Here is a 15,000-nt window from a genome sequence, read left to right as displayed (position 1 = left end):
TCGTATGGTAGTGTATGGGTAGGCTGTATAGGGGTCGTATGAGGGTCGTATGGTGGTGTATAGGGGTCGTATGGTGGTGTATGGGTAGGTCGTATAGGGGTCGTATGAGGGTCGTATGGTGGTGTATGGGTAGGTCGTATAGGGGTCGTATGAGGGTCGTATGGTGGTGTATGGGTAGGTCGTATAGGGGTCGTATGAGGGTCGTATGGTGGTGTATGGGTAGGTCGTATACTTCCCCATACATCATAGTGTAAGGGGGGTCGTATGGTGGTGTATGGATAGGTCGTATAAGGGTCGTATGGTGGTGTATGGGTAGGTCGTATAAGGGTCGTATGGTGGTGTATGGGTAGGTCGTATAAGGGTCGTATGGTGGTGTATGCGTATGTCGTATACATCACATGTATAATAAACACAATATCCACGCATGTGCGTGACTTGAGAATTGACGACCCCTGCCTCTGATGAGCGGCTGGGTCTGGTCGTGTACTGCCGACCATCTGGGTAAGTGTATCCAACACTAGAGATTAATAACAGCTTTGTGTACATGAATCAGGTGTACACCATACACACACACACACACACACACACACACACACACAATACACACACACACACATACATACACACACACATACATACACACACACATACATGCACACACATACACGCATACAAACACATACACATACACAAACACACAATGTATACATGAATTAGGTGTATACACACACACACACACACACACACATACACAAACATCAAATGGGGGGGGACAAACCACAGGGCCTCTGTACGGTGCGGTAATTGGAGTATCTTAAATGGTAGTTAACTCCACAATGGGGGCAAACTACGCCATTACCTGGTTCAGACGCAAGGTTTACGAGGTGTTTAATATTACCCCAGGGGAGGAGGGGGGGGGGAGGCAGAATACTTGCCACGTATTCCCTGCGTGTCGTAGAAGGCGACTAAAAAGGGGAGGGAGCGGGAGGGAGGCTGGAAGTCCTCCCCTCCTGTACTACTTCCCCAAAAGAAGGAACAGAGAACGGGGCCAAGTGAGGATATTCCCCCAGTCTAAGGCCACAGTCCTCTGTTCTTGACGCTACCTCGCTAACGCAGGAAATGGCGAATATGTATGGAAAAAAAATCATATATATATATAAATATATATATTCCCTCAGAGGCCCAGTCCTCTGTTCTAAACGCTACCTTGCTAACGCGGGAAATGGCGAATAGTTTGAAAGAAAGAAAAGAATATATATATATATATATATATATATATATATATATATATATATATATATATATATATATATATATATATATATATATTGGAAAGGATCACAATTTTGCGCGTGATTAAGATATTCCTATGAGTCCACGGGGGAAAATGAAACACGAAAAGTTCCCAAGTGCACTTTCGTGTAATAATCACATCATCATCAGGGGAGACACAAGAGAGAAATATAACAGTCACTTGATATACGTCGAAGAGACGAAGCTACGACGCCATTTGGTAAACATATATATATATATATATATATATATATATATATATATATATATATATATATATATATATATATATATATATATATTCCAGCTCAATTTTGAGATTCGATTCAGCAATAGGGTTGAGTGTGTGGAAGGGGTGCGGGAGGAGGGGGGGTGGTGATGGGGCGGGAAATGGGGTGATAGGAAGCAAAGGAAATCGGGAGGAAGTCGTGTAATGGGGTGGTGGAGGTTGAGAAATGGGGGGGGGGGTGGTGGGGTTTGGTAAATGGGGGTGGGGGGGATGAGGGGGGGGAGTGGAGGGAGGGGGAAGGGGGGGGGGTTTGGTGCCAGTCGTGCCCACCACCATCACTACGGCAGCGCCACTGGTGATGGGTGGTGGTGATGGGAGAACTGGAATTACAGGCAATTTACCCCATGTGTGTGTGTGTGTGTGTGTGTGTGTGTGGAGGGGAAGGAAGGGGGGGGAAGAGAGGGGTGTTTATCAGCACAGCCGGTCTGGGGGGTGAGGGGGGGTGAGGGGGGTGAGGTGGAGCGGAGGGTTCGACATTTGTCCTTAAGAAGGAGCCAAAATCACCTAGTGTCCAAATTGTAAATAGGGCCGACATTCCTTCTTTAGTCTGTAATTACTTCGACCAAACAGCTCTGTGTGTGTGTGTGTGTGTGTGTGTGTGTGTGTGTGTGTGTGTGTGTGTGTGTGTGTGTCTAATCATCACACATTCCCGTCCAATCTTGTGTGTGTCTGTGTGTGTGTAACGTCCCTACATTCAACAGTCTTCAGCATTCACTTGCTTCCAATCCCACTATTGTACGAAATCATGATGGGCCTCCCCCCTAACCAACCCCACAGACACACCCTATACTCATCCTCCCACTGACACTAGGTCAAAATCCCTTGAAAAAAAAACAGCAAATGGAATTCGCATGTTTGGAAAATCAATAACCTTTTCTATCATCCAAGTGTTGTAAATAATCATTTTTATATCACATTTAATTTGATGATCTAAGCGTTTGTGATGGCTGGGGGAAGAGGGAAACACATTACAAACATCTCTCCATCACGTGCGCCATTTCCCACGATTCCAGGGGGGCGCGCGGGCGGGCTCCGAAGCGTCTTCTCTGCGCCAACGCTCTAAATCAAGGTTACGTAGTACAACCCGCACCCCCTGTGTTACACCAACCCACACCGACACGGGTCTAAGAACCACTAGTTATCACATGGGAAAAATCTCTCTCCCCCCATTTTCTTCAGCAAAGAAAACGGAGTGCGAGGCTTTGCGGGTTGCCTACTCTCGAAGAACTCGCTGGAAAATTCGACAAGTTTGACCCTGGGAGCAAAAGTAAATATACTTATACTTATATACTTATATATATACACTTATATATATATATATATATATATATATATATATATATACATATATATATATATATATATATATATATAGTTCGGAGAGGTCGTAGTGTGTGTGTGACCTCTTGTGACCCCGAGATGACCTCCCTGTCCAGAACAGAATGTGAACCTGTATCATACACGTGAACAACACCGGGAGACACACACAGACACACACACATACACACACACACATACACACACACAGACACACATACACACATACACACATACACACACACACATACACACACACAGACACACACAGACACACACACACATACACACACACATACACAGACACATACACAGACACATACACACACACACACACACACACACACATACACACACACACATACACAGACACATACACACACACATACACAGACACACACACACACACACACACATACACAGACACACACACACACACATACACAGACACATACACACACACATACACACACACACACAAACACACACACACACCCACACACACATACACATACACACACACATACACACACACATACAGACACATACACACACATACACACACACACATACACAGACACACACACACATGCACACATACACACACACACACACACACATACACTAACACACACATACACAGACACATACACAGACACACACACACACACATACACAGACACATACACACACACATACACAGACACATACACACACACACACACACACACACACACACACACACACACACACATACACACACACACACACACAGACACATACACACACACACACACACACACACACACACACACACACACACATACACACACACACACACACACACACACACACACACACACACATACACAGACACATACACACACACACACACATACACAGACACACACATACACACATACACACACACATACACAGACACACACACACAAGGATGATCCACTGAAACACACACCACGACTACAGAAAACGGGAAGTCAGACATTACAATCCACAGTGACGACTACAGAAAACGTGAAGTCAGACATTACACTCCACTGTACCCATGTGGTTGTGTATGATACAGTACATTACAGGAGGTAAATCCCAGGTATGATACAGTACATTACAGGAGGTAAATCCCAGGTATGATACAGTACATTACAGGAGGTAAATCCCAGGTATGATACAGTACATTACAGGGGGTAAATCCCAGGTATGATACAGTATATTACAGGAGGTAAATCCCAGGTATGATACAGTATATTACAGGAGGTAAATCCCAGGTATGATACAGTACATTACAGGAGGTAAATCCCAGGTATGATACAGTACATTACAGGAGGTAAATCCCAGGTATGATACAGTACATTACAGGAGGTAAATCCCAGGTATGATACAGTATATTACAGCGGGGGGGAGGGGGTTCATGCAAGATATCATGCGTTACATCAACGGGGGGGGGAGGGGAGGGGGTTACATCACATGATGGGGTAAACCCCCCCCCATGCAGAATACAGTACAAGACACCCATATGACGGGGTGGATGTGGTGTGGCGTGGTGTGGCGTGGTGTGGCGTGGTGTGGTATGAGCGTGTGTGGTGTGGCGTGGTGTGGTGTGGTATGGCGTGGTGTGTTGTGGCGTGGTGTGGTATGAGCGTGTGTGGTGTGGCGTGGTGTGGTATGGCGTCGTGTGGTATGGCGTAGTGTGGTGTGGCGTGGTGAGGCGTGGTATGGCGTGGTGTGGTGTGGCGTGGTGTGGCATGGCGATGTGTGGCGTGGTGTGGCGTGGTGTGGTATGAGCGTGTGTGGTGTGGTATGGCGTGGTGTGTTGTGGCGTGGTGTGGTATGAGCGTGTGTGGTGTGGCGTGGTGTGGTATGGCGTCGTGTGGTATGGCGTAGTGTGGTGTGGCGTGGTGAGGCGTGGTATGGCGTGGTGTGGTGTGGCGTGGTGTGGCATGGCGATGTGTGGCGTGGTGTGGCGTGGTGTGGTATGAGCGTGTGTGGTGTGGTATGGCGTGGTGTGTTGTGGCGTGGTGTGGTATGAGCGTGTGTGGTGTGGCGTGGTGTGGTATGGCGTCGTGTGGTATGGCGTAGTGTGGTGTGGCGTGGTGTGGCGTGGTATGGCGTAGTGTGGTATGGCGTGGTGTAGTGAGGTGTGATGTGGCGTGGTGTGGCGTGGTGTGGCGTGGTGTGGCGTGGCGTGGCGTGGTATGGCGTGGCGTGGTATGGCGTAGTGTGGTGTGGTGTAGTGAGGCGTGGTGTGGTGTGTTGTGGTGTGGCGTGGTGTGGCGTGGTGTGGTGTGGCGTGGTATGGCGTAGCGTGGTGTGGTGTGGCGTGGTGTGGCATGGCGTAGTGTGGTATGGCGTGGTGTGGCGTGGTGTGGCGTGGTAGTACTAACCCAAGGCATTGTGGCGCATTTCATGGGCTGGTGGAGGTAGCCAGCGGGGTGTTGCGGTAGGTAGTGCTCCAGCTGCGCCACGCCAGACAGCCTAGCGGCACGCCAGGCCCAGCTGGCCTACCGGGGAGGGAGGGAGATAAAGGGAGGAGAAGCGAGATTAAGGGAGGATAAGCGAGATTAAGGGAGGATAAGCGAGATAAAGGGAGGAGAAGCGAGATTAAGGGAGGATAAGCGAGATTAAGGGAGGATAAGCGAGATAAAGGGAGGAGAAGCGAGATTAAGGGAGGATAAGGGAGATTAAGGGAGGTTAAGGGTAGATAGGGGAGATAAAGGGAGGATAAGCGAGATTAAGGGAGGATAAGCGAGATTAAGGGAGGATAAGGGAGATAAAGGGAGGATAAGCGAGATTAAGGGAGGATAAGCGAGATTAAGGGAGGATAAGGGAGATTAAGAGAGGTTAAGGGTAGATAAGGGAGATAAAGGGAGGATAAGGGAGATAAAGGGAGGATAAGGGAGATTAAGAGAGGTTAAGGGTAGATAAGGGAGATTAAGGGAGGATAAGCGAGATTAAGGGTAGATAAAGGAGATAAATGGAGGATAAGGGAGATTAAGGGAGGATAAGCGAGATTAAGGGAGGATAAGGGAGATTAAGTTCACTCACACGAGGGTAGCGCTACGCTAGACCAACAGATCCGATGGCGCTAACATTAGCGATTCCAGGACGCTTAAGCGCTGTATTTGAGCGCTTCCAGACTCGCTCACACGCTAACTTTCGCCGCTGACAGACGTCTGACTTCAGTGGCTCCAAGAACTTCAGCGCTTCCAGACCGCTTACTCGCTAATTCAGCGCTTCCAGTCCGCTTTCAGTGTTTCCAGACCGCTTTTTCGCTAATTCAGCGTTTCCAGGCCTCTCACCCGCTGACTTCAGCGTTTTCAGACCTCTAACTTCAGAGCTTCAACAAACTTCAGCGTCAGTAGACCGCTAACACGCTCTCCTCAGCGCTTCCAGGAGACAAACCCGCTAACTTCAGTGCTTCCAGCTCGCTAAACTGCTAACTTCAGGGTTACCAAGCCGCTAAATCTTTACAAGTCAGCTTTTCCTCGCTAGTCTGTAGCGGAGACGCTTACCTTAACGCTAACAATTAGCGTTGTTATGTATACCTGTCATGTATTCTTGACAGCCGGTGTTATGTATACCTCTTATGTATGACTAGGAGCTGTATTACCGAGCCCAGGGCAAGTATACATGCGCTTGAACATGAATACTGGCAAAGTGAGATTGGAACTGTGGTGCCCGGTTCGAGTCCCGCGGCTTACAACACAACACTCGGGTGTTGTGTGTATATACACCTGAGAGGAGCAATACACTGCGTTGAATGGGGGGTGTGTGTGTTGAATGGGGGTGTGCGTTGAATGGGGGGGGTGTGTGTTGAATGGGGGTGTGTGTGTTGAATGGGGGGGAGGGTGTTGAATGGGGGTGTGTGCGTTGAATGGGGGGGTGTGTGTTGAATGGGGGGGTGTGTGTTGAATGGGGGGGTGTGTGTTGAATGGGGGTGTGTGTTGAAGGGGGGTGTGTTGAATGGGGGTGTGTGTGTTGAATGGGGGGGAGGGTGTTGAATGGGGGGTGTGTGTGTTGAATGGGGGGGTGTGCGTTGAATGGGGGGGTGTGTGTTGAATGGGGGGGTGTGTTGAATGGGGGGGTGTGTGTTGAATGGGGGTGTGTGTTGAAGGGGGGTGTGTTGAATGGGGGTGTGTGTTGAATGGGGGGGTGTGTGTTGAATGGGGGGTGTGTGTGTTGAATGGGGGGGTGTGTGTTGAATGGGGGGTGTGTGTTGAATGGGGGGGGGTGTGTTGAATGGGGGGGTGTGTGTTGAATGGGGGGGTGTGTGTTGTTGTTATCACTGACCACAACACTACAACCTTCCTCACAAGGTTGTTAAAGTGTTATAAGTGATGTTGTAAGTACTTTAAGTAGAGTGGATTCGTCTGGCACACCAGCAAAGTCATACACACGTACGTACGTACGTACGAAGCAATTCCAGGAAAACGATATATTCCAGTCTATATATATAATATATATATGTATATATACATATATATATATCTTCTTACATATATATCTTCCACACAGAGTCAGTAGAGTTTCCAATGGCTTTAAGTAGAGTCTTGGTGTGTGTTTGTTTGTGTAAACACAGTGGCACAGACGCTTCAACAAACCACAATCTTCCACAGACGTTTGTTTACGTTGTTTATGTTTGTGTGTGTAAACACAGTGGCACAGACCCTTCAACAAACAACTCTCTTCCACAGATGTTTGTTTACGTTGTTTATGTTTGTGTGTACACACAGTGGCACAGACGCATTAATAATAAACAAACACCACTTTCTATAAACTCTATTTGTCCAACGTACACATAAATAGAACTCCCTCTTTCCTTGTTATTGTCCAAAATAATAACTTCTACTATATCAAAAATTAATCTATATCAGGTTTATATATATATATATATATTTATATACATATATTAAAATATGCTACACGTCTATATAGGAGAGGAAGTGCTTAGGTTTAATAAGGACTATATGTGACTATACACACACGTGTTTATATATATACACACACGTGTTTATATATATATATACACACACACTCACGTCCTTTAAGTGTATGGGTTATACAAGTCACTATACACTTAAGTGTGAAGTGGTATACACTTATATAAGTGTACTACACAAACCAAACCCTCAAATTAAAGTGTGTTTCTTGGATGGTTTTATATAAACCACCTAGGGTTAGCCCACTGCTTATATGTCAGTGTGTATGGCAACCACTGGGAAGAAAATAGGGTGTGTGAACACCCTGTTGTGGGGCAGAGTGCGTGGTGTGGTAAACCACACACCCTCTACCACAGTGTGGATGATCTTAGCTCCACCACAGTGTGTGTGGATGATCTTAGCTCCACCACAGTGTGTGGTGTGGGAGTCACACACTTCTACCACAGAGTGTGTGGATGATCTTAGCTCCACCACAGTGAGTGTGTGGATCGTCCCTAGTCCACTAGAGTGCGTGTGGATCGTCTCTAGTCCACTGGAGTGCGTGTGGATCGTCTCTAGTCCACTAGAGTGCAAGTGGATCGTCTCTAGTCCACTAGAGTGCGTGTGGATCGTCTCTAGTCCACTAGAGTGCGTGTGGATCGTCTCTAATCCACTAGAGTGCGTGTGGATCGTCTCTAATCCACTAGAGTGCGTGTGGATCGTCTCTAGTCCACTAGAGTGCGTGTGGATCGTCTCTAGTCCACTGGAGTGCGTGTGGAAGCACAGAGTGTGAGATCAGATCCAGCTAGAGTGCGTGTTTACACAGTTGAACACCTCATGAGTGCGTGAAACCACACACACACACAACTCAGTCCTCACAACTCATAACCTTATGTGTCACAACTCAGTCCTCACAACTCACAACCTTATGTGTCACAACTCAGTCCTCACAACTCACAACCTTATGTGTCACAACTCAGTCCTCACAACCTTATGTGTCACAACACAGTCCTCACAACCTTATGTGTCACAACACAGTCCTCACAACCTTATGTGTCACAACACAGTCCTCACAACTCACAACCTTATGTGTCACAACAGTCCTCACAACTCACAACCTTATGTGTCACAACACAGTCCTCACAACCTTATGTGTCACAACACAGTCCTCACAACTCACAACCTTATGTGTCACAACACAGTCCTCACAACTCACAACCTTATGTGTCACAACACAGTCCTCACAACTCACAACCTTATGTGTCACAACACAGTCCTCACAACTCACAACCTTATGTGTCACAACACAGTCCTCACAACTCACAACCTTATGTGTCACAACACAGTCCTCACAACCACCTTCACAACCTTATGTGTCACAACACAGTCCTCACAACTCACAACCACCTTCACAACCTTATGTGTCACAACACAGTCCTCACAACCTTATGCGTCACAACACAGTCCTCACAACTCACAACCTTATGTGTCACAACACAGTCCTCACAACTCACAACCTTATGTGTCACAACACAGTCCTCACAACTCACAACCACCTTCACAACCTTATGTGTCACAACACAGTCCTCACAACTCACAACCTTATGTGTCACAACACAGTCCTCACAACTCACAACCTTATGTGTCACAACACAGTCCTCACAACCTTATGTGTCACAACACAGTCCTCACAACTCACAACCTTATGTGTCACAACACAGTCCTCACAACCTTATGTGTCACAACACAGTCCTCACAACCTTATGTGTCACAACACAGTCCTCACAAGCTTATGTGTCACAACACAGTCCTCACAACTCACAACCTTATGTGTCACAACACAGTCCTCACAACTCACAACCTTATGTGTCACAACACAGTCTTCACAACTCACAACCTTATGTGTCACAACACAGTCCTCACAACCTTATGTGTCACAACACAGTCCTCACAACTCACAACCTTATGTGTCACAACACAGTCCTCACAACCTTATGTGTCACAACACAGTCCTCACAACTCACAACCACCTTCACAACCTTATGTGTCACAACACAGTCCTCACAACCTTATGTGTCACAACTCAGTCCTCACAACTCACAACCACCTTCACAACCTTATGTGTCACAACACAGTCCTCACAACCTTATGTGTCACAACTCAGCCCTCACAACTCACAACCTTATGTGTCACAACACAGTCCTCACAACTCACAACCTTATGTGTCACAACACAGTCCTCACAACCTTATGTGTCACAACACAGTCCTCACAACCTTATGTGTCACAACACAGTCCTCACAACCTTATGTGTCACAACACAGTCCTCACAACCTTATGTGTCACAACTCAGTCCTCACAACTCACAACCTTATGTGTCACAACACAGTCCTCACAACCTTATGTGTCACAACACAGTCCTCACAACCTTATGTGTCACAACTCAGTCCTCACAACTCACAACCTTATGTGTCACAACACAGTCCTCACAACTCACAACCTTATGTGTCACAACACAGTCCTCACAACTCACAACCTTATGTGTCACAACACAGTCCTCACAACTCACAACCTTATGTGTCACAACTCAGTCCTCACAACTCACAACCTTATGTGTCACAACACAGTCCTCACAACTCACAACCTTATGTGTCACAACTCAGTCCTCACAACCTTATGTGTCACAACACAGTCCTCACAACCTTATGTGTCACAACTCAGTCCTCACAACTCACAACCTTATGTGTCACAACACAGTCCTCACAACTCACAACCTTATGTGTCACAACACAGTCCTCACAACTCACAACCTTATGTGTTATGTGGACGGAGCCATGTTGTATATCAGTGTTTCAAGTTAACAACACACGAGAAAGACCCATCTCTCCCTCTCTCTCTCTCCGGGGAGACACGCACTCTGCCTACGATCAACTCCCCAGCTGCACTCGACGTGGGGGAGAGTAAATGGGGGAGATAAAGAGAGAGAGAAAGGGGTGGTTGTTGGGCTGGTGGGGAGTTTATTTTCTTACACTTATTTCCAAATTGCTTTTGGTCACCACAACACTTTTCATATGTCTTCCCTCTCCCCACTTAACACTTGTAAGGGGTGCTTTTCGGTGGGGAGGAGAGGAGGTGGGTGGGGAGGATGGGGAGAGAGAGTGTGGTGGCCTCCCCAGACGCAAGTTTGAGGGGCCAGCGTACGGTGGGGAGCCAACTGCCAACTCCACAGATAAGATTCTCCCCCAAAAAAGCGGGGAGGAGGTAGAGGGAGTGGGGAGGAGAGGAGGAGGAGTGGGGAGGAGAGGAGGAGGAGGAGACTACTAATCTCTTGTGGTAGTAGTGAAGATGGGGAGGAGAGGGGAGCAACTGGGGAGAGGGGAGATGGCCCTCCCCCGTGGGGCCGCTATCGATCCCGCGAACCAAAACAAGCAGCAGATATCTGGGGGCCCCAGAACCCCCCCAGAACCCCCTAGAGCGCTTTCAGGTCGCCCTCGTCTTCCGGGGGCCCCTCTTTCTCCCCCCAGGGGGCTGGCTGGGGCGTGGGGAGAAGACGGATCGGCGGTTGCCCCTGCGGCTTCTATCCTCCCCAGCAGGAGGTGTCCAGGCTAGCGGGGTGAGGGCAGCGTGGGGGAGGTTAGCAGTCACAGCGGTGGTCCCGGGGCGAGGCAGCGGCGGCACGAGGGGAGATGAGAGACGGTGGGGAGACGCTGAAGACGACGTTATCACCCCAAACACACCACACGTGGGGAGGAGGAGGAGGAGGTGGGGGAGAAATATGGGGAGGACTTGGACGATGGGGGAGAGAGAGAGGGGGAGAGAGAGAGAGCGTGTGCGTGACGAGGGGAGAGGAGGGAGGGAGTGAGGTAAGTGAGTGAGTGGGGAGGGAGAGAAGGTGTGGTGGTAGTGAGAGTGGGGGAGAGAAAAGTGAGAGTGGGAGAGGTCTGGACTGCTCCCCGCCAACTCCAGTGAGGCAATGTGGGGAGGAAACGTTCAGTGGCCGACCACGCAAAACCCAACCCGTTGGCAACACTCTCTCCCCTCTCTCCCTAAACCTACCCCCCCTCTCTCTCTCTCTCTCCCCTCACTCCTACTCTCCCCGCTACACCTGACACGCATCACCAGCTCACCCAAGGTCCAATCCTCTCCCCAAAACACCGCAAAATTGACCATAAATAAACAATTCTTAAGGTAAAAATACCGACGGGTAATTCCACCGTTGGCAACTCTTGTTTCCCCTCCCACCCTACACCACGGCCAGAGTTGCCAGCTAGTCTCTATCCAATCCATGATCAATGTAATCAATGTAATCATGTAATTACAACCCCCCCCTACACCCCAGGGATGTATCCCACCATCTACTACAACATCTATCAAAATACAACACGATGCCACAACACGAATTACTTAATTAGAAAAGGAAAATGATAATATTTTTCTTTTATTTTTTTTTTTAAATTTCGGGTGAGGACATCCATCACGCATCTTACTCCGAAACCACCTACACTCTCTCTCTCTCTCTCTCTCTCTCTCTCTCTCTCTCTCTCTCTCTCTCTCTCTCTCTCTGACAGTATATGCAAATTTATGGCAGAGAATCTCACGCCTCCACCGATAGACTGCCCCCCCCCCCCCTTACGAGAGAGAGAGAGAGAGAGAGAGAGAGAGAGAGAGAGAGAGAGAGAGAGAGAGAGAGAGAGAGAGAGACACGTTACATAAAAAAAATATATTGGCAGTCAGGTCAAACACAGGATAGATCCAGAAAAAAACCAGAAAACAAATGGAATAATTGAGGAATACAGAGACAATCACCCCCCCCCTTCTTCCCCCCCACACACCCACAACCACGATGGTGTGTGTGGGCGTGTGTGTGGGCGTGGAGGGAGGTACTCCACGCCCACACGAACGGGAAGGACCCATTATCTATCAGTGTCCCCCCTGTATCTATCAGTGTGCCCCCCTGTCTATCAGTGGCCCCCTGTGTCTATCAGTGTGCCCCCCCTGTATCTACCAGTGTGCCCCCCTGTATCTATCAGTGTGCCCCCTTTATCTATCAGTGTGCCCCCCTGTCTATCAGTGGCCCCCTGTGTCTATCAGTGTCCCCCTGTATCTATCAGTGTGCCCCCTGTATGTATCAGTATACCCCCTGTATCTATCAGTGTCCCCCCTGTATCTATCGGTGTCCCCCTGTATCTATCAGTGTGCCCCCTGTATCTATCAGTGTCCCTCCTGTATCTATCAGTCCCCCCTGTATCTATCAGTTTACCCCTGTTATCTATCAGTCCCCCCTGTATCTATCAGTGTCCCTCCTGTATCTATCAGTTTACCCCTGTTATCTATCAGTCCCCCCTGTATCTATCAGTGTCCCCCTGTATCTATCAGTGTCCTGTATCTATCAGTGTCCCCCTGTTTCTATCAGTGTCCCCCTGTATCTATCAGTGTCCTCCTGTATCTATCAGTGTCCCCCTGTATCTATCAGTGTCCCCCCTGTATCTATCAGTGTCCCCCTGTATCTATCAGTGTCCCCCTGTATCTATCGGTGTCCCCTCCTGTATCTATCAGTGTCCCCCCTGTACTTATCAGTGTCCCCCCCTGTATCTATCGGTGTCCCCCCTGTATCTATCGGTGTCCCCCCTGTATCTATCGGTGTCCCCTGTATCTATCGGTGTCCCCCCTGTATCTATCGGTGTCCCCCTGTATCTATCGGTGTCCCCTGTATCTATCGGTGTCCCCCCTGTATCTATCGGTGTCCCCCCTGTATCTATCGGTGTCCCCCCTGTATCTATCGGTGTCCCCCTGTATCTATCGGTGTCCCCCTGTATCTATCGGTGTCCCCCTGTATCTATCAGTGTCCCCCTTGTGTCTATCAGTGTTCCCCCTGTATCTATCAGTGTCCCCCCTGTATCTATCAGTGTCCCCCCTGTATCTATCAGTGTCCCCCTGTATCTATCGGTGTCCCCCCTGTATCTATCGGTGTCCCCCTGTATCTATCAGTGTCCCCCTGTATCTATCAGTGTCCCCCCTGTATCTATCAGTGTCCCCCCTGTATCTATCAGTGTCCCCCCTGTATCTATCGGTGTCCCCCTGTATCTATCAGTGTCCCCCCTGTATCTATCAGTGTCCCCCCTGTATCTATCAGTGTCCCCCCTGTATCTATCAGTGTCCCCCCTGTATCTATCGGTGTCCCCCTGTATCTATCAGTGTCCCCCCTGTATCTATCGGTGTCCCCCCTGTATCTATCAGTGTCCCCCCTGTATCTATCAGTGTCCCCCCTGTATCTATCGGTGTCCCCTTGTATCTATCAGTGTCCCCCCTGTATCTATCAGTGTCCCCCCTGTATCTATCGGTGTCCCCCTGTATCTATCAGTGTCCCCCCTGTATCTATCAGTGTCCCCCCTGTATCTATCGGTGTCCCCCTGTATCTATCAGTGTCCCCCCTGTATCTATCGGTGTCCCCCCTGTATCTATCGGTGTCCCCCTGTATCTATCAGTGTCCCCCCTGTATCTATCGGTGTCCCCCCTGTATCTATCGGTGTCCCCCTGTATCTATCGGTGTCCCCCTGTATCTATCAGTGTCCCCCTGTATCTATCAGTGTCCCCCCTATATCTATCAGTGTCCCCCCTGTATCTATCGGTGTCCCCCTGTATCTATCAGTGTCCCCCCTGTATCTATCAGTGTCCCCCTGTATCTATCGGTGTCCCCCTGTATCTATCAGTGTCCCCCCTGTATCTATCGGTGTCCCCCTGTATCTATCAGTGTCCCCCCTGTATCTATCAGTGTCCCCCCTGTATCTATCGGTGTCCCCCTGTATCTATCAGTGTCCCCCTGTATCTATCAGTGTCCCCCCTGTATCTATCGGTGTCCCCCTGTATCTATCGGTGTCCCCCTGTATCTATCAGTGTCCCCCTGTATCTATCAGTGTCCCCCCTGTATCTATCGGTGTCCCCCTGTATCTATCAGTGTCCCCCCTGTATCTATCAGTGTCCCCCCTGTATCTATCGGTGTCCCCCTGTATCTATCAGTGTCCCCCCTGTATCTATCAGTGTCCCCCCTGTATCTATCGGTGTCCCCCTGTATCTATCAGTGTCCCCCCTGTATCTATCGGTGTCCCCCCTGTATCTATCGGTGTCCCCCCTGTATCTATCGGTGTCCCCTCCTTATCTCTTCATT

At 48.8% G+C, this 15,000-nt stretch overlaps 1 protein-coding gene across 12 annotated transcripts in view; it reads right to left on the bottom strand.

The window, feature by feature from the left end:
* NfI (Nuclear factor I) overlaps positions 1-15,000 on the bottom strand; it is a 264,071-nt gene that overhangs the window by 95,979 nt on the left and 153,092 nt on the right. Inside the window, exon 1 of one of the 12 annotated variants that reach the window (XM_071688060.1) lies at positions 5,302-5,471. The exons of the other annotated variants lie outside the window; for them this stretch is intronic. Within the exon in view, the coding sequence (XP_071544161.1) occupies positions 5,302-5,325 (24 nt within the window). The 5' untranslated portion in view covers positions 5,326-5,471. Of the gene's footprint in view, positions 1-5,301; positions 5,472-15,000 lie in introns of those variants that run through there. 12 annotated transcript variants of the gene reach the window in all.

This window comes from Panulirus ornatus, chromosome 45 (assembly GCF_036320965.1).
Source record: "Panulirus ornatus isolate Po-2019 chromosome 45, ASM3632096v1, whole genome shotgun sequence".
NCBI lineage: Eukaryota > Metazoa > Arthropoda > Malacostraca > Decapoda > Palinuridae > Panulirus > Panulirus ornatus.
Note: the sequence above shows the minus strand (reverse complement) of the source record. Positions and strands in the feature narration are given on the sequence as shown.